Here is a 27,877-nt window from a genome sequence, read left to right as displayed (position 1 = left end):
GACAGTTGAGGTGAGCTTTAGATAGACAGACTCATACATACAGTCATAGAACCTGAGTGGAAGTGATATGCGAATAAGGGAGACGTGGCCCAGGGAAGTGACCCCATTGAGCTCTAGCATATGATCTCTTGTACTTAACAGTCCTCTCAAAGTCAGAGCTGGGCAACATGGCAGTATGTGAGACAAGTCAATAAAGCCTCTGAATACTGAGTGCTGGATTTTGAAATTCCTCCATGCTTGAAGTAACAGGGTTGTTGTGAAACTTGTGCTAACAGGATAAAACGCTATGTCAAGTTCAGTACAATATTTTTATATTACCAGTATTTATTTATACCGCAGGAGACTGTACTGTATAAGGCAGTCTATTTTAGTCTTATTTAATGGACAGTAACTTTGTTTTTATTTACTGTAACAACGGTACTTCTTTGTTTGACACTTGTTTATGCTATTTGTACACTCATCTATCTCTGCTCTTGTCTTTGCTGCTGCAAACTGCAATTTCCCCCACTGTGGGACAAATAAAGGTTTTCTTATCTTAAGGGCAGCGAGTCTATTCCACCAATGTCAGCCTTGAGAGGAATGTGAGGAAGAAGTACCAAAAACATTCAACTTATGGATCCAGAGGTGAAATGCAAGTACTGTTTTCATCACGTCAATTAAAGTTTACATTAAAATTGCATATATATAATATTATGTTAAACTTTCTAGCACTTAAAAGGATGGATTTAATTAAACAATGGTGGAAAGTAAGCAAATACATTTCCTCGTCTAATATGCTTAGCTTTACTTGAGTATTTTCTGTTACTAGTATTGTACTCTACTACGATTATGAACTGTTATGGTGACTTTGCAGCGTGGCCTGTATTAATTAATTAATTTGCTGCACATTGACAAACTACAACATTTAAATACTTAAGTGCCATGTTAAATGCAGGACTATTCTTTGTGGTGGAGGTTTTTTTAAATTGAGGTATTTCGGCTTTAATTTAAGTAAGGGATATGATGAATGCTTCTTCCACCAGTTAAAATTTAATTAAAAATAAAATGTTCGCTGCAATTCAAAGGCTCTCCGAAAGGAGCGCTGTAGCCAAACCTTCTTACATAGAAGAAGAAAAGCGAAAAGTCATGGCGGCTGACAGTTTGTAATGAGCCAACGAAAACAGCAAAGGTTCTTGCAAGTTGGACTATCACCGGTTAAACCAGGCTCGGGGATAAATACGCAAACGTCAAAATGCTGATAACTTTGAAAACCTTACAGCAGCAGACGTTCAAAATCGACATCGATGAAGAGGAGACGGTGAGAGTTGAAACCATACATTTATGAAGGGGGTGGAGTGGGAGTTGGGTATGTCCTGAAACCGTGTTATTTGGTTTTTGACCACTTCATGTTAGACGAACGGGTCTGCGGAAATACGATAGATAACGTTATATTTTAGATGGACCAACTGTTCGGATTAACATGGCGTGTGTTTGACGTGTGACTTAAGATTACAAGCATAACGTTTGTGTAGTAAATACTGGTCAGGAAAGTAGTTTGAAGTGTCAGTATTTAGCCGCAGCCCACTTATAGTTCCAGATGGGGGGGGGGGTAGCGTTAACGTTGACTAGCGTTGTGTTTGTAGGTAAACTAGTAATGTTAAGTTGTGATTAACACAGTTTATTTCTGTAAAATAAATTGAAATTAGCGCCATGCTGGTGACAGCAGCAGTTAATGAACGTTGTCTAATGTAGTTATAGCGTTTAAGGTAACGTTTGTGTTAATTAAGCTAGTTAGTTTAAGTTAACGTTAACTTACGTCACGTTATCGTAAAAACCAACGCTAACGTTAAACGTTGTGTTGGGTGACAAATTAAAACTAACTTTGGATGACCAAGGCCTGAACGCTATTGTAATGCAGTTGAATTTGCATTTTGCATCTTTAACAGTTAACTCTCACTTTAGAAATGCTGCTTTATACCTTGTGTTACGTTAGCTAAGTATACAGCCACCATACTTTACGTTAAGATCAATTTAAGCACACATGAAAGCTAAATTTTATGAATTTTGGCTTAACGTTAGGTATAAAACGTTACGCCGTCTGTCTGTATTTTGTATTCAGTGTTCAACATGGTTCTCCAGTTTAATGATGTTGGTAGGAGTAACTGCACACTTTGGACTTTATTTTTGAACTATGCTATAGTTGGTGTTGGGCGAAATGCTGTCGGAAAGGATAAAGAAAAGTGTGTGTGTGTGTGTGTGTGTGTGTGTGTGTGTTCACAGGTGAAGACATTAAAAGAGAAGATTGAACAGGAGAAAGGAAAGGACCATTTTTCAGTTTCTGAGCTGAAACTGATATATGCTGGTATGTTACAGGCTTCTTGTAGCCTCACATTTCTTGATAATGGTTTCTCTTCTCCTTATCCAGTCAAAATCTAGACTGCCTTGATTTTCATATTAATGGTTGATTAAAGGTAGACTAAATGTCACGTTTAGAAATTCTTGCAAAATAGCTGATGCAAGCAATACATTGGTGATTCTGATAGTGACAGGGAGGTCTTTTGGCAACTGACACAAGACTCGGGTCAGGAAGCTTCTTGTTTATCCAATGTTTTCATTGTTGAGATGGACTTTAATTCTCACTTTTTAGTGTGTTCTCTTGGATAGGCCTATCTATGACCTTGATCAGTGGATACCATCATGCCTTGGTCTGTCCTCATTCATATTGGCATCCACATTTATCTTTTCTCTATGTTGTATTCTGTCAGGGAGCCTTATATTGTCATTAAAGCTACCATGGATCCAAGTAGGTAGCTCGTCACCTAGCTTCCAAGCTAGACAGTTCTCTTGAAGCCGAAAGTGGGCCTACATTAAGACTATTAAAATATTTAAAATGTTTGACAGCGGAGTAGTTCTGCATTAAGAAGAAATTTTCTTCCCATTAATTGTTTATATTTATAATATAAGGGCTGAACGATTTGGGGATATCTGCCAGATATTGCGATTATGATTCAATTTCAAATTTTTTTGAATTGAAGTTTTGCTAAAGTTCAATATTCACTGCCAGTCTATTTTTGACAGAAGCCGCATCAAGCAGCACAGAGCAGATAAACCAGACAGGAAGTCATACACAGAACGGCATAGAGAATCTGGTCAATTTTCAAAATAAAACACCCATTGCAGACTCCCAATCGTACATCAATAATAAACACAGTTAAAACAGACCAAAAAAGACACAATTTAACGTAGCCTACTTAACCATGGTAGAAGCACCAAAATTAAGGACAACTGAACAAATAAGCAAAATCTGAATAACTCTGCAAAATCAGACGGACAAAACGCTTTTATTCTGAAATGCTCCATGTGGATATGTAGCCCGCGCGGAGCGGAAGGGGCTCACAGAGAGCTGTTATCTCTACTTGAAGCATACAAAATGACAAATTAACAACTAAAGGTGTGGGTTAAACGCTCCGCTGCTGAAACACTTAAGTGTGAGTTGACACCGGACAAAACCGCGGCACAACCGCTGCCTGTGTCGGTTCAGCTAGCGCCATTATCCCACACGTTTTCCTCTAGTTTGTTGTTGTAAAATGTACAAGCCCTGTGCATGAATTTGCAACTTCATGACTGTTTAAAACGGGTCAGATGCGCTGTATAATAATTAACCTACATTTAATCGCGTCTTCACAATTAGCTAATCGTATTCTATCGAAAACGATTAACCGTTCAGCCTTGTGTGTGTGTTGGTGTGTATATGTATATATGTGTATACACATAAATGGAGACGAAAGAGTGAGTCTTAAACCACTGTGGCAATAAAATTTAAAGTGGTTCATATCATCTTGTTCAACAACAATGTGGTACACCTCCAGAGTACTGCAGAAATCAAGGAAAAATGACTTGATCCGCTCACATCTATTGCTGCTGCACACTGAAAAATTAAGCTGCTTTTTTAGTTCCTCTGTGGTTGACTTCTGATTACCTTTCTTTTACCGCTGTGCAGTAGTGTTTTAATGGAGCACAGTGTGGCATTTCTGACAGCTGGCATACCCTGAGCAATCTAACAAATAATCAAAAATAGGTCAGGCTTCATAATGGCCCATATCAATCAATCAAATACTGCCTGGACTCTCCTTAATCCCCATACTGCAGATTGGCTCCAAATATCTCAATTTATAACTTATTGTTATTGGAAATTAAATTTTCATAGGGTTGTTCTGCTCTCATGTTTGCAAACAAAACTGATGTAAACAAGCCTTAAACAGGATTGGGAAAACATAGTTATTAGATTTAGCTTTTGTTGTCTGTTGACTTAATTTGTGAGTCATAGTATGGGACTATTCTTTAGTTTACAGTTGGATTAAGGACTGAGCCTTTAAAATGCACTGGATTTGGTCTACTCATGGAATGAGAGGCCTAAATTAATTTATTTTGTCCCTGTCATTTTAGATACTCAGTGATATTGTACAGATATAAAATTGTAGTGCTGCAGAGCGGGTTAATTGTTACTGAAGGCCTATATACTTTAATGCTTAGCAGCCAAAGCAGACTGCACTAAAGCTACAGCAGGGCTGGTTTTCTCAAATTGTTTTAATCTCCTGTTGCCTGTAGCAAAAAACCTGCCAAAGAAGAACACACCTGTCTGTCAGACAAATGAAAATGTGTTTCATGACATAGCTACCTTCATGTATTTAATCGAGCTTTGCAGTCATCTTTCTTTCAAAAGAGAGATTTTTGTCAGTCCCAATTACAGCAGTGTACTTTTCGTTTTGAAACCATCAACAAAACATGGCGAACTCCTAGACATTTTTAAAGGCACTGTATATGTATAAGCATATTGTAGCATTTTTGACACTGGGGTTTTGTGTGACCTACTTAAAGTGACTTCTCAAACACACATAACACGAAAAAAAATCAGTGCTTTACACTATAGCAAGAAGAACCAGATGCAGTGACCAAAGTCGGTTATTCAGCTCAACAACCTTCCTATTCAATGATAAAATATATTGCCGTGTATTGTTACTTCACTGCATGTTGTTGCAGAGTTTGTGTTGTGTAAAGCCAGTATAATTATGACAACTCTCTCTGTTTCTTCCCAGGTAAAATCCTCAGCGATGACACAGCCATCAAGGAATATAAAATCAATGAGAAGAACTTTGTGGTCGTCATGGTGACAAAGGTTTGGGAATTACAAATAGTTTTAATAAATGGCAGGTTTTGTTTGTTGAACTGATTTTACACTGGAATGTTGTATGAGCTGACACCGAACTATGAATTTGTAATTTGAATTTGTAATTTGTTTTCACATATGTCTGTATGGTGGAGCTGTTGCACAGTAGGGCTGCACCTAACGATTATTTTCATTATCAATAAGTCTGTAAATCATTTCCTCGATTAATTAAGTAGTTGTTCGGTCTATAAAATGTCAGAAAATGCTGAAAAACTTTCAGTGTTTCCCACAGCCCAAGGTGAGAATCTCAAATGTCATGTTTAGTCCACAACCCAAAGAGATTAAGTTTACTGTCATAGAAGAGTAAAGAAACCAGAAAATATTCACATTTGGGAAGCTAATATCAGAGAAGTTGGACATTGTTTTCTTAGAAAGGGGATTAATCAATTATCAAAATAGTTGGCAATTAATTTAATAGTTGATGACTAATCGATTAATCGTTGCAGCTCTGCTGAACAGGCTCTTTTTGTGTACTAGAACAAGAAGCTCACAGTGTGGTCACTGCTGACTTAGAGTGGGGTCAGCGGTGTTAATGCCTGGCTCTACTACTACTACTTCTATATATTCCAGTACATTTGCAGAGAAGATGAGATGACTATAACATTATCTTTAGCGATTGTCTTGTTCCTAGCTGCGCTAATTTGTGCACAGTTTTACACCAATCCATTTTCCTAAAAAAATATACGAAAGTGTGTTACGTGCATGTTTTTTGAACTTCTAACATGACATATTCCTGTATGTAATACACAAAGAGAGAAGCTGTTTTAATCCTCAAAACTTGTTGCTGTATGTTCTGTAAAATACAGTCATTTAATAATCTAATTAATAAATGTAGCCATGGTATTTCATCGGGAAAAAAAGAAAAATGTTAGATGGGATTCTGTGTCTGTTGATGCACATTATTAAAATATTCATATTTTGGGGCAAAAAATATGATGGGCAACCGTAAACAGGATCAAACTTAATTTTCCAGTCAGAATAAATGAAAGAAAGCTCCAGCTAGTTATATCATAGAAGTTCAAGTCTGTGATGACTTTTATTTGTATAATTTAACATAGCCAATACATTGCTTAAGTGAATTTTACACCAAAGAAAAATGCAAAGATTGCCAAAAATTTATAATTTCATGACAACTTATTAGCAAATTACCTATGGTGACTATAAAGTGATAGAATGTAAAATATTTCTATATATTAAAATTGTCTTGCAGACAAAAACAGCCTCGGCTGCCCCTCAACCTTCACCTACCACTTCAGCTCCCAGCACTACAGCTCCTGCAGCACCTTCTGCCTCGGCGTCCAGTTCGGAAAACACAACAGATCATGCCCCTACAGATGACAAACCAGAGGAGAGACGGTCTTCTTCTGTTGAAATAGCTTCCACCCCTGTTGGGTAAAGATGGGTAGATGTTTGTCTTCCAACTATCTTATCTGGTTTCAGTGCACCTTGCTTTGAGAAGTGCTGTGCAGATCACGCCTCACCCCAGGTCTGCTTTTTCTTGCAGAAGCTCTGAGGCGTCAACAAACACAAGCCTAATTGATGAGGCAGTTTCAACTCTAGGTAAGGCTGCAGATATAAACACAATGTGTCAGTTTTTTTTTTTTTTAAGGTATTTGTGGGATATTTACTTTTTGCCACAATGCCTTTAAGCCACATCTTGTATGCGGTAGATCTGTGGGCCCGTGTGTGAATCGAGCTTGTTGGTTCATTTTGACTGACCCTGTTTCTTGATATCCATAGCATGCTGACATTGATGTATCTTAATCAATAAGCAGCCGGATACTGCGGCTCTGCCAAAACATAATCCCACAGTTCCCTACGGCCACATGCTCTGAGCTTTGCAAATATTGCTTTGCTCAGAGCACATCCTGTAGGTCTTAATTATTATGACTCATGTCATTGAATTTTCAGCTTTTGAGGCAGCTTGTTTATTTTTATGGGACACGGTAGATAAATTGATCTTTATGCATCTTAACATCTTGATGATCAGTTTTCTTCCATTTAAAATGCATGTTAATATCTATCTTTCTGGTGGCCTTGACAGTTTGATACCCACGTTTTAAAGTAAATGACTAATGCGCATTTTTATGTTCAATAGTAAAACAACACTAACATTAACAATTTAAAGCAATCAGGTTTAAGTTCTTAACTTTCTGAAACGGCTTCAAATGTGGCATAACATAGTGCTATACTTGAACAAATATTTACCCACTATGAAGCTCTTCAGTCGCACTACTGAAAGTGCTGTCTCCGTGTTTGTGTTTTCCTTCAGTGACAGGCCCATCATATGACGCCATGGTGAACGAGATGATGCTCATGGGATATGAGAGGGAGCAGGTGGTAGCAGCTCTGCGAGCAAGCTTCAACAACCCAGATAGAGCTGTGGAGTACCTGCTCACAGTAAGAACAGTCAGTTGTCTTAGCAAAACACATTATACCTCTAGGAGATTTTGAGCAGTCACAGAGCTTAGCATCTCTGCTCGGGTCAGGATTTCAACCACTGTGATTTCGGGGCGGGTTTGTAACAGATACATGGTGTCATCAAAGACATGGTGCACTAATTTTTGTCTGTTCAGGCTTCTCATGTTGTCTGTTCCTCTTCGACATTTTGACTGCTAAAGTTTCTGCCTCCTGACGAAGCTTGCTACAGCATATTTGGCAACGAGACCGTGGATAGGACCCTATGAAATCCGTTTTCAATTATCCCAAATTCTGTGTTTTCTGTTTTTAAGAATTTTTATTTGAGCACATTTTGTCATCAGAATGAGTGTGTAATCATGTGGTGGATGAATAAACTGTCAAAAATTCAATAAGAAAATAGTAGAAATTGAATCCATTTCAATATATGCATATAGAAATATTGTATGTGCAATTGTATTTATGTAGACATAAAATAAATGTAGGCCTATTGCAACAGTAGGATATTAAAATACTATAAAACGATTTAATAGGGGGCAATTCACAATGAATGCATTGTTAACAATACATGTAATGTGAATTGTCACCTATCAAACAGGTTATTACTTGACAGTCTCCATATGCTGCTGAACACGCGGTGCTTTTCTCACGTGGGCTTTTGAAACAAAAAAACAACGGTAGGACAAACACTGGACTGTGTTAATATGAAGGAAGTTCTAGTTTCCTGACTAGACATTCGTGACATGGTTATACAAATCTTGCACCCATAACTACATCTCCAAAATTCCCTGAATAATCATAATCCTAAAATGTGTACATTACATGATGTAACTCGAAACTTTAAACTGAAGTGGCCTTCAAGTAATCCTGAGTCTCACAAGCCAAGTGTTGATACCCTAGTTTGTTTAGTATATGTGATTTTTTTTAATTGTTATATTTAATAACTTTTCTTTCAGGGTATTCCAGGCAGAGGAGATCAGGGTCATGCAACAGGGCCGGAAGTGGCGGCGCCTCCAGTGAGTGGAGTTCCTGCTGCACCCACTAGCAGTATTAGCATTCCCGCCAACACTAGCTCTTCACCAAGTGCTGGGGGAGGTAAGTGGCTCAATACTATTCTTCATATTCCAGCAGCCTCCATTAGCAAGTGTTTATTTGCTTTCTTTGTCTCTGTCTTCTGCTGAAACTTTAATACTCACACATTTATCCTTTCAGGCAACCCCTTGAGTTTCCTGAGAAATCAGCCCCAGTTCCAGGTGATGCGACAACTGATCCAGCAGAACGCTGCCCTGCTTCCTGCCTTGTTGCAGGAGATCGGCAGGGAAAACCCCGAGCTGCTGCAGGTGAAGTACTGAAAGAGCTTTATGTATTTTAAGTGACAACATTGTTGCTGTAGGTGTGGATGTGTTGGGGGCTCTTGACACAGTTCTGATTTAATGAGTTTATGGTTAAGGAGTGGGTTCACAATTCACTTAAAGGGGCACTTAGCTGATTTTACACACAAAGTTCAGTTTACACATCATAAGGAGTATTATTCTAGCCTTTGAAGCCTACACTTTGTCCTTTCTGGCTCTGGGGGGAGTTTGAAAAAATATCTTAGCTTGGAGTTGAGACTTAAAAGTTTTAACAAGGCTGCGTTAGAAACTGGAGGTGTAGAGATTGAAAGACAGTGGGGATTTAATAGGCATGGCGTCTAATGGAAGTTACAATTGAGACGCTATTGGATTGCGGGATTATGGGAATTGTAGGATCCAGTGTTTTGGAGTTTGGCCTGTACTAGAGAATAAAAGTTGGATTTTTTACAGTTCCCTTTTAAAACTGTCCTTTTTTAGTCCCCTAAATTTATTGGAGAAAAAATAAAAACGAATCTAAAAGGGATTTGTTTGTTTTTTGTTGTTGTTTGTTTTTTTTATTGTGGTTTTGCTCCGCTTCAGCGTTATATGCATCAAGGAACAGTTTCTTTGCCTCCATAGTCACGCCTCAACTGTTCATTTACCTCTGCAGGAGATTAGCAGCCACCAAGAGCAGTTCATCCAGATGCTGAATGAACCCAATCCAGAGGCAGTGCCAGCAGGGGGAGCCGGAGGGGTGGCAGGTGAAGCACCCGGAGGGAGTCACATGAGCTACATCCAGGTCACGCCACAGGAGAAAGAGGCTATTGAGAGGGTGAGAGTGAGCGCAGCACTGTCACTTACTTTTCCTACAGTCTAAAGTCCAGTACAGCGTTGGTGCTAAAATATGATATTGCCAAAATCCTCACTTTAATTTTTGTCTTTTGAATAGTAGAGACTGTTAAACAAGAAACACAAAGACCCCCTTTACACCGGGTATTAAAATGTGTCTCGTATCCGGATTGTGTCTAGATATGATTTTAACCTGATTACATTTAGCTTAAACAACCAAACATCATATCCTCCTCTCATTTGCGCAGTTCCAAAAAATGCTCTATAACTATAGACTGCATAATAACTTTCTGAACCGTCTCTTCCTACATGGATTATATACCAATGGTTTCCTCTCTCTCTTCAGCGGAGCGTCGACGTAATAGCTCAGCTGGAAGAGAAAGTTCCGCCTGCCAACGTTTCCTTGTGCTACCTCTCTTCATACTGTGTACTCCTTTCGTTTATTATCCGATTCTTATCAAATCTCTGTTCCAATTCCTATATTCTCAGCTCTAATCAGTAAACTGTCAGCTGTGACAGGAAGGTTTCTTTTCCCTTCATTTAAAATATTATGGAAGGCCAAGTCCATGGACAAGCAGATATCAGTAATGCATTTTACATACCTAAACAGAGGAGACTCACCACAAACCTTGTCACCGCTCGGTGGCATTCATCCACTTTCTCCTTGCTCAACTTCCCCTTCATGGCTAAAGCGAAAGGAGTTTCTGTGCTAGAGGGGTGTTTATGGGGACTCGTATGTAAGAAAAATACATATTGGAATCTCTTTGTAGACATTCATTTACTTTCAGTATAAAAGGTGAATGTCAGTTCACCTGGGTTTTGTGTCTGTGCGTGAGACGTTGCTACTGTTAGCGTTAGCTGTGAGCTTGTTATTGTAGCTTGGAGACTGCAACACATTGAACATGGTGCCTTCCTTCAGATTCACACCATGTTGAAGTAAATGCTTCGTCATATTGGAGGTGCTTCTTCCCTTACACAAAATATCCTTACTGCAGGTGTTGCATTTTGCTGTGTCACTGTGTTGTTAATGAAGCTAAGCCAAAGTTTTGGCTGTTTCTTGCAGTCCACCATGGTCCAGGAATGAAAGCAGAAGTACTCTCTTCTTGCATGCTTCGTTGACCTACTGCGTAAAAAATGATGTGATGTTAGGTCCTGGCAATTTTTATGGAATGTAAAATTCTCACTGCAGTTCAGTCGGGAGCATAACTGAAATATGCAAAAAGTTACAAACTGATAAGCAGAATCGAATGCAACTGTCTTAACGAATCCAACTTGGAACCGGTGCTTGATATCCAGTCCTACTCTACAGTCTGTGACTTTACATTCACAAACAAATGTGTTCAGTTCCCGGTTCATCAAAAACATGCGCACACGGAAGATTCTGACTGGCACGTACAGTGGATATAAAAAAATCTACACACCCCTGTTAAAATGCCAGGTTCTTGTGATGTAAAAAAATGAGACAAAGATAAATCATGTTAGAAATTTTTCCACCTTCAATGTGAACAATTCAATTGAAAAACAAACTGAAATCTCTGGGGGGGGGAATGAAACTTAAAAACCTTACAATAACCTGGTTGCATAAGTGTGCACACCTTCTCATAACTGGGTATGTGGCTGTGTTCAGAATTAACCAATCACATTCAAACTCATGTTAACTAGAAGTCATTACACACCTGCCATTTAATGTGACTGATTATTCACAAAGAAAGTTCAGCTGTTCTAGTAGGATTTTCCTGACATTATGTGCATGTGGGAAAAAGGTTGAACTTTTTGGCGCAAAAACAACACTGCACATCACCCAAAGAACTCCATACCCACAGTGAAGCATGGTGGAGGCAGCATCCTGCTTTGGGGCTGTTTTTCATCAGCTGGAACCGGGGCCTTAGTCAGGGTGGAAGGAATTATGAACAGTTCCAAATACCAGGCGATTTTGGCACAAAACCTTCACGCGTCTGCTGAAAGCTATGAAGATGAAGAGGAAGTTCACCTTTCAGCACGACAACGACCCAAAGCACACATCCAAATCCACAAAAGCATGGAAGAAGGTTAACGTTTTAGAATGGCCCAGCCAGAGCCCAGACCTAAATCCAATTGAACATCTGTGAGGTGATATGAAGAGGGCTGTGCACAGGCGATGTCCTTCTTTTGCAAAGAAGAGTGGGCAAATATTGCCATGTCAAGATGTGCCATGCTAGTAGACTACTACCCAAATACCGAGTGCTGTAATAAAATCAAAATTTGCTTCAACAAAGTATTAGTTTAAGGGTGTGCACACTTATGCAACCAAGTTATTGTAAGATTTTTATTTTTCATTTTTCCCCCTCGAAGCGGTTTGTTTTTCAATTGAATTGTTCACATTATAGGTCACATTAAAGGTGGAAAAAAGCTCTGACATGATTTATCTGTCATTATTTTTACATCACAAGAGCCTGGAATGTGTCACTATGCGTCCCTTTAGCAGTTCACAGTCCATCCTCAATGCGTCTTGGGTGCATTTACACTTGTACTTTCACATGGTCATGCACTATCAATTTATTATTAACACTATTAATATGATCACCCTAAATAAATTTTAACACCAGATGTAAAGAAGGCCAAATTGTCATTTGCTTATTAAAGGATTGTTTAGCTAATTTGCCACTCTTCTCTCCTCTCTCTAATTCCAGCTAAAGGCTTTAGGATTTCCAGAGGGGCTTGTTATACAAGCCTACTTTGCTTGTGAGAAGAACGAGAACTTGGCCGCCAACTTCCTTTTACAACAGAACTTTGACGATGATTAAAAGAGCCATGTTCATTTTGACTTTTCTTATTTCTTCCTCTACTTTTTGATTGCTGATATTGAATATGTGTACAACAAGCCCTTTAAATTTAAAAGAAAAGTTTTATTCACTACTTCCACATTCACCTTTCTTAATAACACTGGATCATTATCAGCTAGCATACAAGGACATGCTGTTGTTTGTAATCAGTTTGAAATGGAGAAGCAATTAAAGTACAATAACTTTGCATTAGAAATCACCTGTGTGCTTTTTATTTTTTAATAAGACCAATATGATTTTTTTTTTTTAAAGGAAAATCCAAATGGCTTGCAACAGGAGTATATGTCATATAAGTGAATTTAGTTCAGGGTCGATCTGAAAGGTTATGGAAGTATTCATGCATTGTTCTGTTTTTTTAAAGTTCACAAGTAATGGAGATTTTAAAATTAAAGTTGTGCATAACAAACGAGCACTATGTATGGCACTGGTTCTTTTTCTATTTACATCCCTCTTCTGTGTGTAAATCAACAGGAGCTGTGTAAAGATGTCTGAACTGCAATGCATATGTGAAGGCATTTTAACATGTATATATTTTACACATGTAGTAGGGTTTAGCTGGAAAGACATTTTTACAGAAAAACTAAGTTTTCAAAATAAATGAAAGTTGTGCATATTCTGCTGTGCTTTGCATTGAGTGTTGCTCCAGAAATCAGAATGTAGGCAGAAGTACTTTAGAGTTACAACACAAAATACACTTAGTAAATTATGTGTGCAGTCCCCTCATTACATTATCAATTGATCCTGGTCCTAATTTATTGGCAAGTTTTTGCCAATAGTGAATTTAGTGTTATGTTGCTCTTTAAAGACTTTTAAGAATAATTTATTTAATAATCCTCCTCATATTTTACAGGTCACCTCAGGCTTGTTAATACACTGCAAAATGTAGAAATGTTCAGTTGAACAACGAAGCTGTGAGGGTGCTTAAACTGAATAAACCTATAGGGGGCAACACAGACCACAACATGTTTTTAAAAGTCAATGCCAAGCTCTTTTTGCCAGCCTGAGTACTTCTAAACCATGAAATGAGTGAATATCAGAGTTGTTGTTTTTTTTACTGTGTAGGAAGTAAATGTTGCAACATATAAACTTTCTTTGTATTAACCAGTTCAAGTACATTAGCACAAATGTTTTAACTCCATAAGCAGGAGACTCAGTTGAAATACATTTTTTAAAACCTCATGGCCATTTTATGAATACAAATGTTTCACTTTAAACATAGGCAAATATGGGCTCTTATGTTTAAACCATTTGTTACTATTAACAGTAACTAATTATCAATTTTCTTTAATTCAAAGTCATGTTTTGTGGGGTGTTTTGATGTTGCCATACTGTGCAGTAGAATTGTTTGAACATGCATTGTCTTTTCAGTGTCAGTCAAAATCAGTCACCTGTTGAGTGGACACTAAGGATACAGCTGGATTTCATGAATGCAATTTTACTTTTATAATATTGGCATGTAACTTTTTTTTATAAAATAAGGCCTGTAGCTGGATACATTACATAAACACCACATACAATGAGGCATAATGACAGAAACATATTAAGACAATATCTCACTGTAGCATATTTGTGGGTTTTATTCATTCTGTGCACCTGAGAGCTCCGGCGCAGCGGCAGTCAGATTTGGTGTCACCCATGAATATCAGCCAGTAACTCGGTTGTCCTCCTCATTCTTCCCACTGACAGGTGGAAAGAGAACCCCGTGCATACAGGACATTGTGGGAGTGAACTTTTTTGGAAATCATTTTTAACTGCAACATTGTGTTGGTTTGCCCGCGGCGATCTCAGTATTATCAGGGGCATATTGTGTGTGAGCTGACTGTGAACTATTGCTGCCGTTTAAATGTGCTTCTCCATTACATTGCCAGGGAAATCTACAATCTACCTGAACTGCTGATGTTCCAGGAAGCTCTGCTTAACACGCATGTAATTTCTTTTTACGGCTACAGTTTACTTCATGGTGTCAACATATTTTTGTTTTTCCAATGACATAATGATAATTATGTACATATGGTAGAAGAGTATAAAGGTCATTATAGTTTTCTTATTTCAAATACATTTTATTTTATTATGCTGTAAAATACAAAACAATAACAAAGCATTTTTATTCACAAATGTACAAAATTCAAGATTATATTACATATTTTTGGCTATAAACAAAACATCTTTGTTCAGAGTTCACGCATTCAATACAAAAATATGAATGTCTCATATAAATTATTGCACTTTGCAACTGCAGTGCATTGAAGATTGCCATCACCATTTATAAGTGAAGTGTTCACCTGATTTAAGTCAGATTGTGGAAGAGAGGTTTCTAAGAAACACACAAACAACCATATGGCACTTTTAATAGTTTTCACCCTTTTTATATTTTCCTTAATCTTTGGTACCTTTTCTTTTTTTTCTTCTTTTTTAAAAACCTTCAGTCACTGAGCACCATTCTGTATAAATTAATATTGTACCTGAAATGAATGGCATTGCAGGTGAAATGTGTATATAAATATAGATGTTTATTAATACAGTATTTTGAACAGTGTGTTGTTGTTAACAGAGCCTATATTGGCATGTTGCTGGTAGAAGGCCTCTGGAGTTGTTTGTCTGTTGCTCCTGGTTTCCCTGACAAAATGTACATTTCCAGTTAAAAGCTGTTGGCACCTGGTCCTCCAAGTTTTGTCGGTTAAATAAGACAAATTCCAGTTTGGTCCCTTTCATAAAAGTTTACAACCCTGACCGAGAGGTCTCGTCGAGTCGCCTGCACAATGTGCAAAGACGAGATCAGTCTTCAGGGTAATGCTCTTTTTGCCGTGAAGGCCACAGCTTGTCTGGTTGCTTGACAACGGCCTGAAGGCAAGTTATGGTTGTTAAAAAGTGTAGGTCACAAGTTTGTTCTGGGTTCTACTAACGTTCTTTTGTGTTCTGGAGCCTTCATGCCAAGTCTCACAAGTGTCTCTTCATATGGAGAGCAAGGTGGTCTGACCTTGAGAAGGCCCTGTCACATTTCTGACACTGGAATGGCCGGTGGCCTGTGTGTTTCCTGTAGTGGCGTGTGAGCTCGTCCGAACGTGCAAACTTCCAACCACAGCCCTCCCAGTCGCAGTGGTAAGGCTTCTCCCCTTTGATGGAAACACAATACACACGGAGCAGTTAGTGCTGGCCCTGAGGTTAAACTGGCCCAACCTCCCCCACCTTGAGGAGAAAAGAAGTCCGTCCTGTCCTGCAGCTAGTGTATAAAGGCCAAGCTAATCAGCCTGGGGTTTGTATTTGAGCAGGGATACGTATCAACCTGTTTTACCGCACCTGCCAAACGACTCCCCTCCCCCATCCTGTCTAACCCCCTTTCATGACTCAATAATTCAATGTGTCGGTACATAATGTGTGACAGACGTGGTTGTTTGGGATAGGAATTAGCTCTGAACAATGAAAACAATATGAAACAACTGTGTTAAACAGTGTTCCAAACAAAAAACACAAAAATACGCTTCTTCTGCATGTGACATCATTTAATTTAAACCAGATATAAATGGCACAACAAAAAAAAAAAAAACAATGGCTGACAAAAACATATAACATACAGTTACATACCTGTGTGCGTGCGGTGATGTGCTTTGAGGTGGGAGCTCTTTGTGTATGTTTTCCCACAGCCAACATAGTCACACGTGTGTGTGGCGACTCTCTTCCTCGGCCAGGAGCGCCTACCACGTTTAGGCTTTGGTTCCTCCGGCAAGCAGTCACCACTGGAGATCATGAGGGCCTCTGTGGGGTCAAAAGATAAAAATCATCATCACGTGTATAGTGAAATAATTCTGTGTATAATTTTATCAGATATAACACAGTGTAACGAGGTCACAGGTTCTCATACTTGGCTTGCATGATGGCAGCTCATATTGTATTTTGGAGCTCTGCTAAAGAGAGCGCTTAATCACTTCAGACACATAGGTCGATATACAGTGGAAGCTGCAGAATGTCTCTAATCATTCAGAAATATGTGTTTTTCGGTCATCAGCCCTAAGATGCGATAGAAAACATCAGTCTTCTTAAACTTAAAAGGCTTTTAAAAAGCAAAACAGCATTTTTTAAAAAAGAACTCAAAGGTTTTAGTGTAAAATGTTACCGCAATGAGGCACAACAATAAACACTGATCCTATGAAAACAACAAAATAACTACATTTTGTTTAAAATCTGGCAATGTCTTATATCCATTTTGGCTGGATCTTTATGAGTAAAAGAGGGTTTGTTGTCCAATGCCATGGGATGTCGGTTTCAGTCCTTTTGAAGTGCTGGTTTTTGGGGTATAATTAAAGCCCTTAAGGTTGTATAAAATGTATTTAAATACACTCTGTAGACTTTGACTTTGTATTCCTGTTGTCTAATCTCTTCTGTCTTAGTTTTACGTGCATGTATGCATTTCCTTTGACTAATGGGCAAAATCTAAATAAAAAGACTTAACACTTAGGTTACAGCAATCAGTTGCCACAGAAAGAGATTACAAGAAACTCTTAACAATGAGAAATAGAAATGTGCTCTAACCTTGGTACTGCATGGAGGATGGCTGAGGGTAAGAGGTGTAGCCCTGCGGGGAGCTATGGTGGTATCCCTGGGGAGGTAGAGTGATCTGAGAGTGAGGGTGCCCCAGAATCTGGTGCTCCCGGCTCAGAGGATGGTCTGGGGAGAGGGAGGAGGATGAGGACAACCTGTTGCCAGTCATGGATCTCCCTCCGCCAGGGAAGCCATGAAGATCTAAGTTGCAGGGGCGCTGCTGCTGGCTCCCTCGGCCCTGCGAGTTTACCCCGGCCAGGTGTAGGTCTATGGGCTGCGAGATGGTGCAGTTACTGGGGTTCTCCTGCTTAATCCGGTGGCATGTAAAGGGCGGTGAGGCACGTGTAGGAGTTGGGTCTGACGCCGCATTAACGCAGGCCTTGCTTACACTCACGCCTTGGCTGTATTCTCCCATGTCCATTGTTGTCTTGACCACGAACTTGCCGTGGAGGTTGGTGGCATGGAGGTATGCCGGGTCCAGCTCGGGTCTCATGAGCTCTGCCACAAAGCCTCCAGAGGGCGAGACATCACTGATATCTGGGATAGTATAGAGCAGCTCACTGGCGGTGCCCTGAGGGGAGGGGAGAGGGTAAGATGAGGAGAAAGAGCCAGGGGAAGGGGACAGGCCCTGGGCAGAGCTGCACGCCATGGCCTCCTCCTCCTCCTGCTGTTGTTGCTGCTGTTGCTGCTGCTGCTGCTGCAGGATGGAGTTAGACAGAATAAAGTCGTAGTCCAAGTCCAAGTCGAGCTCTGTCTCTTTTTTGGACATGCTAGGGCTTGTCGTGCTGGTGGCAGTGGGATGGTCTGGGTCAGAGCAGCTGCTTCCGGTTGGCACACTGGGTCTCTTAAGATGGGACAGCTCCTCCTTCCATCTCTAAAGGAAAGTTACAGAGACATTAATGGCTGTACTCTGCTGCTTGTTTGTATCATGTTATAAGACTCAGACAGTAAACAGTAGCCAAGACACTTGAGTTTGTCCTGTCCTACTTATTAATTAGTGCCTGTTTTGAACAAATTTATATATATGTATATAGTATAAGTCAAAGCTTCAGGGAGGAAAGAACCTGTATCTGTAATGTAAAGTGATTATTATGACAGCTCAGCTCTAGAGCTCACTCTGGTGTAGCAAGTGGCACAGAGCGCTTCCTCGAATACAGATTATTCTCATTGGCAAAGAAACTGCACTGGAAAGCATAGGTAGGTAACACAAGCTTAGACTGCCATCAGAAGATTATTGCAATCAATGTGTAGCCAACTGAACGACCAATTATGAATTAATAATGATAATCATAATATAGGGCATCGGGATGTTTTCTGCAGTAGGCCTATCCCATGTGCGCTTCACTGACTCCCTACACGCTAAAAACCTACTGGAGAAGCCTATGTAAACTGGTGCACGCCCCAGTAGAGCGTGGTGTCAAGCCCTGGCGGTGCCCATAATAACACGGGAGAGTCGCGCTGGAAAACAACTAGCCTACACTGTAAATGAACGACACAGGCTACATGTCTCCCCCTGACAGATTCGTTGAATTGCCATTGCGCATGCAATAAGAAGTGACTACTCACTAAATTGGCACTTCCTATGGATTTACTCTTGACCGTGGGGCCGCTGGCAAAGGTGGATATGGATGGCAGAAGAGTCCCACCTAAAGCCATCTCGACGTCATTTGGAGGTTGCCTGAAATTAAACAGAAAATATGGTAAATCCTCGCGGAGCAGCGAGCGCAGTCTGTTATAGTCCATTAAAGTAGGCGTTCATCGGTCAAAGGTTGTTGTTAAAAGTTTCTCAAGGTCCACACCTCATCAATGAGAATCTGTGTGTGGAGTCCTTTCGGCTGCTCTCCGGTGTGACTGCAATGGGTTTGCAGGACTCTCCCCGGGTTTAAAGTTTCTGCTCCACGTCGCGCGTTATACCATATTCCAGGACATGCTGCCGCTGATAGGCGCGCCGGGCAGAAGCAGCCAGACAGGCTGATTTGTTAGCGCTAAAGCAATTTTGAACGGGAAGACAGAGAGGCGACGTGCGGGGGAATCCCTCGCGCCTGTTGCCATGCAGTACAACCGGCAGTCTGAGCTGAGGAACCCGCGTGAGAGGTATCCTTAAATCACTGGAGCAGGACACGCCTTCGTTGCCCCGCAACAAGCACGGAAAAACATTTAGCGCGAGGGAGGGAGCACGTGGGGGGGAGGCTGGGGCGAGCGGGGAGGAGAGAGAGAGAGAGAGAGAGAGAGAGAGAGAGAGAGGAAGAGAGAAGGTTTGTTTGTATTCATAGCAACGGTACCTATCCTTACTGCTGTTATCCCTGTGAAACGTGGTTGAAGAAGCGCGTTTTTTCAGACGCCACAGACCGCGGCCGAAATGGGAATAACAGTGAATATTAGGTTATTTTGTTATGTCTGGAGGGTCACCTGCAGGCATGGGCATCACATCATGGATGGCCAAAAGCTACACACACTGAGAGGCTACAGATTAGGAGGGCTATGAGTCTGTGTTTTTGCCACACTTATCAAATAATAACACTTTGTTGTTCACCTGTCATTGCTCCATTCGTTTCCAATTACAGGCTATGGCCTACGTGGGTTTATTGGCAAGTGATAGGCCTTATAGTGTAATGATTATACCCTAGAATTAGGTAATTGTGCAAAGTATTGTGGGTACACGTTGAGTTTATATTACATCATTGGATTGCAATAGGAGCCAACCCCCATGTATGCACTTGCAAAGCAACGTTTTATTATGATTATATCATAATAATATAATTTTTACTTTTACAGTTAGTGATATGCTTAATTTAGCGGGCAGCACAAGTAGGCTAATCTATTTTTCTACATTATAGCCTACATGTAAATACATACAAATTGCATCATGCAGACATATAACTTATGCATAGCCAAACTTGTCAAAAATAATTACCCTGAAACACTTATCTTGACACAAATGTCAGACTAATGTGATTTAAGGGAACTTACAGATAGCTGTAATCTGTATAACAATCCATGGTCCAGGCTTCTGTGTGTCTACATTTTATTGTTATGTTTCCTGAAACAGGTGTTGTTTACAACTTTTTTTTAAAGCAGGCACCCCTAACTAATCCCATCTTTATTAAACAACATTTATTGCAAATAAATAAACTCTTGCCCACAAGCAAAGAAAAGCCCTTTGAAAAAAAGTCTTAATTTAACACAACAGTTTAGATATGAAATTTGAGAATTGAAAAGAAAAAACCTTACCTGGGAACATTACAATTCTGAGAACTGTTCAGTGTTGAGTTTGAATTGAGTTCAGGCAGTGTTTGCTCAGAGCTAGCGAGCTACCACAAACCTCTCTGTCCAACATAATTAGACACATTGACTCAAGAGTTCAGTGCAAGAGCAAACAAAGCGCCTGCCGCTGATCCTGCTGCATCAGGATCTTGTCCGTTAGGCATGTCAACAAACATGCCATCCCTTCAACACGACACATTTACTGTCATTGTATGTTGGTGTCTTCATTCAAAGTTTTTAAAAGCATGAATGCACCTTGCTTTGGTTGTCAAACAAAAAACGGTGGGAAAGATATAGACTATAATGTCATGATAACTTTGCAAAGAGAAAGTGCATCCTGTTGAGAAACCCATGATTTATTGTTTGATATATTAACAGTAAGTCATTTAATCTAATGTGTCGCCACACTGTAATATGTATATTTTCTTACTTCTCCAATTGCGTGGTGAGACTTGATGGCTAACCCTACAATATTTGCTCTACTTGTTCTTGAAGACCTGCTTCCTACAGCAGGTAGGAGCACAATGGAAGCCATGACATTATAGCCATATTCTTTATGGTGGGAGATAATGGTTTTGTAAACGATCCTGAAAACAAAGGCTTGACTTTGACAACTTTGGTGCTTTGCATTGCAATAACAGAGAAAGGAAGAGTAGAGAAAACAGATAAAGGAGGAGAAGATGACACCACCGTGTGCTTTTCTTGACACAATGAAGTCATGGTGAATTAGTAACTCACACCTAACACTTGTATGGAATATGTTAATGCAACGCTTACAGTCTTAACTGTGAATGTAGTGAGAATATGAAAGTGCAAGCTACAATGCCCTGCCCAGCCACAGTAAATCATTTCAAGTGTTACACAATTGCAGAAGTTGGCATTATGTCAGCGCCATTGGTGACATAACTGCAGAATCCGATGTGGAGATATTGAGGTAATGTTATTGTATCTAACAAGAATGACTGGTGAGTTTAACTTGATACTCAAGATGTGTCACATTTTCCTCCCATCAGCTTCAACAAGTGTCCTGATAATGTTGTTTCCCGTGTGCTTATCAGTGTGGATCAAGCGTGGATGCCAAGACACCTCCTCGAAGAAGCACCTTAGAGGTGATTAGTTTTAAACGGTAGCTCAGGTGATGTTCTTGGTTGTGCTAAGAGTTTAGACTGCTTAGAAAGTGAGGGTTTTCAAAAGAGTTGCAGAACAGGACACATACTCTGTGGTAATGCTAATATTTAAATCAAGATCAAACAGTTGATAATCCAGTCACACAGTTGTGAACATTGATATTATGTATGTAGAGTGTAACTAAGTCACACACAACTCTTGAGTATTTTCGCTACACCCCCCCCCCCCCCCACCAAGTGCATGTGGCTGATATGGTTTCCACCGGTGTCCCTCACTTAAGTTTCCCCTCCTGGAAAGCACCCAAGTGAATGTGAGTACCAGCGGATCATAACTCCAGATATTGAGGTTTTCAGTGCTCTCTTCCAGATGCTGTTCAGTAATTAAAAAATAGCTTTCATTCTTTCCTTAATTCTGGAAAGCTGAGTCAAGCTTTTTTGATTCTCAGTGCTGCACTTCCCTCCACTCCACCTCACATTAGCTCTAATACAACTATACAAGAAGGAACTTTCTGTTTTTTTCTGTTTTTTCATCCATTGCAAAGTCAAAGAACCTTTGAGCAGCTCAAGCAACAAGGCACCAACAATACTGTGGCACTGCTGTTTTTGTTTTGTTTTTTGTTTCTTTTTATCAGCAGTATTTTAGTCTCAGACAGAATTGGAAGACTTCCTTGTAGAAATGTTTAATATTGCAATAAATCAGATGTCATTTCACCTTTTGTCCACTGTTTAACTTCTCCTTTCACCTTTACACCAACATCTGTTCAAAGTTCATAAACTACTCACAAATTCACAAAGAAAACTCAAAAAAATCAACACCGTGCTGCTGATCAGGTATTTGAATCTGTGAATTATGATACACACATTAATTTTATTATGGATTAATCATTTATGAAGGAAAAATTGTAGAAAAATGTCCACCAGCCTTCAGCAGAGCTAACGGTGACAACTTGAAATTGTTTGTTTTATCTAAACACCCCCCCAAAATAATGCAATTAAAAGTGTGATGTTAAGCAGTGACGTCAACCAGCAAAAATAATGTGATAAAGGATCAAGAAACTGGAAGCAGTGAATGTTGGTCATTTTTGCTTGAAAAGTAACTAAAAGGTGTAAATGATTATCAAAATAGTATAATAATCAATCAGCTAATCAATTAATTGAATAATTGACTAATTGTTCTATTTCATATCATGTTATTTAATGGCTGCATGTTCAAGTGTACAATTTTAACTATATACTTAATCTGAAACAGTGGATGGACAATATTCACAGTATTGCAAAGTATGTGGGTTGATTATAATCACTTTAAGCGCCCAATTATTGTCATTATTGTTAGAACTTTCAAAATCCTCTTAGATCAGGAGTGTTGATCTGGGATGACTGACCAGGGCTGCTTGACTTTTTCATTTACAATAATCTAAAACGCTCTGTGATCTGAAAACACCTGATGGATCCAGGCCTGGTGTTCGGCTCAACACAGTTTGTAGGCCCACACCTGTTACTGTGGTCCAGACATTCACCAGCAAGTAGTGGAGCCTAGTACATAAATCATCACAGTGACAGAAATTAGCTCTGGTCATTTTCATGACAAAATAGGGCTACTATGCTAACAGATGGGGCTACTTGACAGTTCTGCTGTGTGATGGTATGCATATGGATGAGGTCTGAGTCAGCGGGGGCTGTTTGTTTGGACAATCCCAGCCAAGCCTCTATAGCTGGACAGAGCTGCGGTCAAGCTGGGACATAACCAACCAACACAGAGCTTTTATCACGTCACATAATTTAGTGGTGGGCTTCCACAGGGATAGGAAAATGTGGTTGAGGTATGGGGTGGTGGTCGTGGTCATGTTGCAGGGCTTGTGTAAAATGAAATGGGTTTAGAAGAGGAAGCAGGGAGAGGGAAAAGTCAGCAAGAAAGAGACTGAGAGGGAGGAGAGAGCTCCTGCCGGGCGGCAGGCTGTCCAGCCTTTGCCTGCCCTGGGATTCCTCGGCAGCCTTAAATATGCCAGTTATTTTTATCCAGCGACGTAACAGAGCCCAGCGCCGGCCCCCTCTGTTACAATATTTCCTTTCTGTCAGGAGGGGAAATGGAGGGGAGCCACACTTCCTGGTCACATGATGCAGCCCAGGCAGCCGAATAAGAGACATACAACAGGGGAAGCGGTGAAGAGTGAATGAGGGGAGACGAGGGAGCTTTGTTGGCAGCCTCATACCCACACATTCATTCAGCACCTCCTGACTCCAAAGTTTAACCCCCTCAGCTGGCCAGATAAGGCAGTCTGTTGGTTAGACGTTAGAAGCCAAAAAGGACCCAAACAGAGATTGGCGTTCGTGAGTTGCGGAGGAAATGAGAGTGTGGTACAGCACATCAGCAGACGGGGGGGGGGGCTGTGACGTCAGACCAAGGACCCGCCAGGATTAGAAGCCTCTAAAAAGAAAAGGCCTGGGCCTGGGCTGCCAGAGCTGGAGAAAATGTGTTTCTCTGTTTGTCTGACATGGGAGAATCAGGGACTTCCCATGAGCTCACCTTGTTGACATACAGAGAACTTGGACTGGTTCATGTCTCAATCTGCACTAACCTCACTACCAGCAAAATTAGTACCAGCCTCACATCATAGAGTGTGATGTTTGATTTGTATTGTTTCACATCCACAGAGGACAGATGTCATTTAAATGGATGTGCGTACAGAATATTTAAACCGAAATTTCAAATACACATAAAATCATTGGTTATTTGTCTAATATACACAAGCTAAAAATCACATAGTAAAATATAGTATGCTCTACTCTGTCTCATTTTAAACTTGCATTTTACTATTTGTTACTGATTGTTAATGATTGTGCATCCATTGCTGTTTTGAGTGTCATATACACATTGTTAGATACAACTCAGATATTAAGGTTACAGTGGGTCAAAATAACACACAATTTCAATTTGGTTAAAAAACCCAAGAGTAGTATTAAAAATGAACACTGAGTCAAAACAACTCACTGTTTTGTGTGGTTTTCTACCCATGGGTATTAGGTTTAGTTAATTTAGTATTGTGTCAGTGCAATATTGATCCATGCTGGGTAGATTTAAATTTTCAGTGTGCAGTATATTTGATGTTGAAACCATTTAAATAGTGGTGCATTGCTATGACACAAATAGAGTCAAAGTTTAGATAAACTTATTGAAAGGAGAAAGCGAGATTCACATTTAGGGCTGATTCGGATAGAAAGTGCATTTCTGAATCCATGGAATGTCAGACTGAACTATAATGCATTTGTGAAATGCTTACTGATAATAAGAATAGGAGTTTGAAAGTAGAAAAGTTTAAGTTTCTTCGTTCGTTTACATACTCAGTTGGTCTAACTGTATAAATTCAATAAGGAAATAATAATGGACAATAAGTCCAAACTACAGAATTTAAACATTGTTATTTATTTAGAACATTTTGTTGTAACACATGACACAAAATGAAACCCCTCCCTAGCTCCCTCTCCCCGCCCAAATAAAGAAAATTTCAGTCTCCTTATGGCAAAGATAACAAAAACGGGGATTTATTCATCTCGTATCATTCCTAACGTTAATGGATTATAACATATCATGTATGGAAATCATTTGCAGATGTTCGGGTTCAAGGTGAGACCAAACTTTTCTATGGAGGTCAGTTTTTGAGCCATGACAAAGGCCAAAATGTAGCCTGTAACAGACTAGTTCTGTGTCTTAATTTAGATACTTATGTGTATATACATTGTGTACATTTACATAGTGCGTGAATTTTGAAAAGTTAGGGTTTTCTCGGAAATGACGATCACAACATTTTACAGCTTATTCTTATCATTGTTATTTTTAATGGCGAATTGCAACCAAACAGAGCATTACTGCCAAATTAACCCAGCGTTCCACACTCAACCTTACCGTTATGAGTGCACTATCCGGGTACTCATAGTACTCATAGTGTCTGTCATAGCAATTGTATGGAAAAACCCAAATTGAGATAATATAGCCAGGCGATTCCCCGGAAATGCCTTTTGCTATATGGAACGCATTTTGTAAAATGGCAAACACTGCTGAAAAGACAAAAGTCTAAGTTCAGTTAATAAAATTTTTCAAAAAAGCTAAGCCACGAGAGGTCCTTGAGCATACTGTCATAAATGTGTAGCCCACACAAAATATTAGGCTGAAGAGTCTGCAAGATTAGCCGCGGCCAGATACACACATGTGCAAAATGCAAATGCAAGATCATAATAACCTAAACCATAGTTGTGTGTAGGTTTAGGAATGGATATATAATCAGAGATTGTGACAAGGCAGTTTCCTTTATGAAAAAGATACTGTGTGTACTATCCATCCACTTAATTCCTATGGTACTTTAATCACATTTATAAACACTTCTTCATATATGGGTCATCTAAGGTTGAATACTAGTCAGCAGCATCTGTCAGCTATAAAAGAGAACTGGCAACTAGCTCTGAATAGAGTTTTCAAAGTTTCAACACAATAGGAGACAAATAACTAAACACCAAGGAAGCCAAGTCATCTGTGCCTAAAGTGCAGGTGCAGAAATAAAATGGGAATAATCTCAGAAGTCAGTAATAACATGTGGTAAACACAGACAAACTGCAACGGAAAACAAGTACCGATACAAGCTGAAGATGGCCAACAGGGATCCAGTATGTTGAAAATGTGTAGTACTTTGTTCCATATAGTTCAGCTAATCAGCAACTTAATATTACCCACATCTGTGGCAATGTTAGGAATCATTTTTGTCATGTCATTTATCTTAAAATGTTGCCACTATTTTGTCATTTTGTCACCCCGTATCTGTGACTTATAAAGTATATCCCACAGGAACATGAGCTGAAGGACAATCTAATTTAACAAGAACCTTTTCAGTCATGCTTGTACCATAAAAGCCAAGTGTATAGGCTGTCAGTAAACCAAGACCACATCTTTACAATGTTATAGAGGTTCCTATAGAAACATATGAGTATTAAAGTTTTTTTTTGTATTTCCCCATATGAGTCTGTATCAGACCCCTTGCTGCACAGCAATTATGGCAATCACCAGCATTCTTAAACCTTCAAGAGCGCTCTGGCATTGATTCAGAGTCAGCTAATAGGTCGTCTATGCTCTGAATTCACTGCTGTTAAACTGTGGCTGTCACATTTTCACAACACTTGATTAAATCTTTATGTTTGTGAGGCATGTTGGAATTTTAGATGTGATGTGATAAAGTCTCGGTGGTTCAATGACTTGGACTTGTAGCCGAGAGTTTGTGATTTACAGAGCTTTGAGCCTGCACTTGGAATTTTAATTATCTGTAATGTAAATGTTGAGCTCTACAACAGATTTAGTTGAAGCCTAAATACTTTAAATGCATAGCTTTTACAGTGAAAACTACCAAATAGCCTAAACATCATCTGCTGATGCGCTCCAGACTGGCTGCAGATAAAGTGTTTGGCATTAAAATATGCCGAAATTCACGTGGTAATTGTTGTCAGACTTCAGGGTAATAGGCCTCTGCGTTCCTGAGAAGGTGTGGACTCTCCTGTTTTCCCTCTGGGAACGGTTGGGAATGTGTGACCTTTTCCACAGATCGCCATTTTTCAGGCCCTGGATTGACACTCTGGAAACATGACTGCAATTGGTGCAACCATTCAGAGATTTAAAGTGACAATAATTATCCTGAATATCAGCACGTAGGCGCTGCAGAATGATCCATGGTTTGTAGGAGAGAGGAGACAGTCCTGTTGGGAAACTCCCGTCGCTAAAAGCAGGGAACTCCTAATAAATTCGCTGTGCAATAAGAGAGGAGAATCATAAATGTCACCACTGTTTCTCCAAAGCTCCCTATGGGATGAACTTTAATATTCAAGCATAAATCTGGGAGTTAGATGGCAAAACTTTGGAAGAGTTGAATAAAAGAGGAAGGTTATGAAGAACTAAAGGGGAGAGACATGGAAAATTACAGTCAGAAAAATAATTAAAAGTTCAAAGTAGAACTTATTTCTAGCTTTTTTCTCAGTCAGTACCATTAGTTTTCCTTCCTCAGTGCACTTTATCTGTATGTATGTATGTGTATATATATATATCCCCACTAATAGGCAAACAACTTTTATGGCCAAATTTTTAAGCTGTGTGCCCAAATGAAATCAGAAATGGCACATTGTGGTAACCTTAATCAAACTACAAATCATTTCAGACTGATCATCCCCGCTGGAATGCTGAGGAAAGAACAATACTTGACAGGCCCAATTTAAGTGATAGCTTCTCCAGTCTGACGTTTTATTGACATCATGCTGAGTCTAATTGAGGGGGGGGGTTTCAGTAACTCAAAC

The 27,877-nt window shown here is 39.7% G+C and overlaps 2 protein-coding genes across 3 annotated transcripts; one reads left to right on the top strand and one right to left on the bottom strand.

Annotated features, from left to right (window-relative positions):
* The first annotated feature begins 1,099 nt into the window (after window positions 1–1,099).
* rad23b (RAD23 homolog B, nucleotide excision repair protein) lies at window positions 1,100–13,035 on the top strand. 2 transcript variants are annotated; one of them, XM_038733594.1, is made up of 10 exons: window positions 1,100–1,297; window positions 2,260–2,341; window positions 5,076–5,155; window positions 6,417–6,598; window positions 6,714–6,766; window positions 7,479–7,606; window positions 8,581–8,719; window positions 8,837–8,964; window positions 9,626–9,787; window positions 12,474–13,035. In XM_038733594.1, exons 1-10 carry the CDS (start codon window positions 1,232–1,234, stop codon window positions 12,585–12,587), a joined length of 1,134 nt encoding a protein of 377 aa, XP_038589522.1. In that variant the 5' UTR covers window positions 1,100–1,231; the 3' UTR covers window positions 12,588–13,035. The 2 variants fall into 2 exon arrangements, with proteins under 2 accessions (XP_038589522.1, XP_038589521.1); XM_038733593.1 differs by having other exon boundaries at window positions 1,101–1,297; window positions 6,711–6,766.
* A 2,079-nt stretch (window positions 13,036–15,114) lies between these two features.
* klf4 (Kruppel-like factor 4) lies at window positions 15,115–19,238 on the bottom strand. The gene is made up of 5 exons (XM_038733592.1): window positions 18,962–19,238; window positions 18,729–18,840; window positions 17,154–18,036; window positions 16,209–16,379; window positions 15,115–15,739 (listed from the first exon to the last, which is right to left on the bottom strand). Exons 1-5 carry the CDS (start codon window positions 18,964–18,966, stop codon window positions 15,564–15,566), a joined length of 1,347 nt encoding a protein of 448 aa, XP_038589520.1. The 5' UTR covers window positions 18,967–19,238; the 3' UTR covers window positions 15,115–15,563.
* Between the last annotated feature and the right edge of the window lie 8,639 nt (window positions 19,239–27,877).

The sequence above is a fragment of the Micropterus salmoides genome, unplaced genomic scaffold, assembly GCF_014851395.1.
Source record: "Micropterus salmoides isolate LMB-PRFRI ecotype aquatic unplaced genomic scaffold, ASM1485139v1 Ms_hic_scaffold_20, whole genome shotgun sequence".
Classification (NCBI taxonomy): Eukaryota; Metazoa; Chordata; class Actinopteri; order Centrarchiformes; family Centrarchidae; genus Micropterus; species Micropterus salmoides.
The sequence above is the reverse complement of the archived record's forward strand: the minus strand, read 5'-3'. Positions and strand labels throughout refer to the sequence as shown.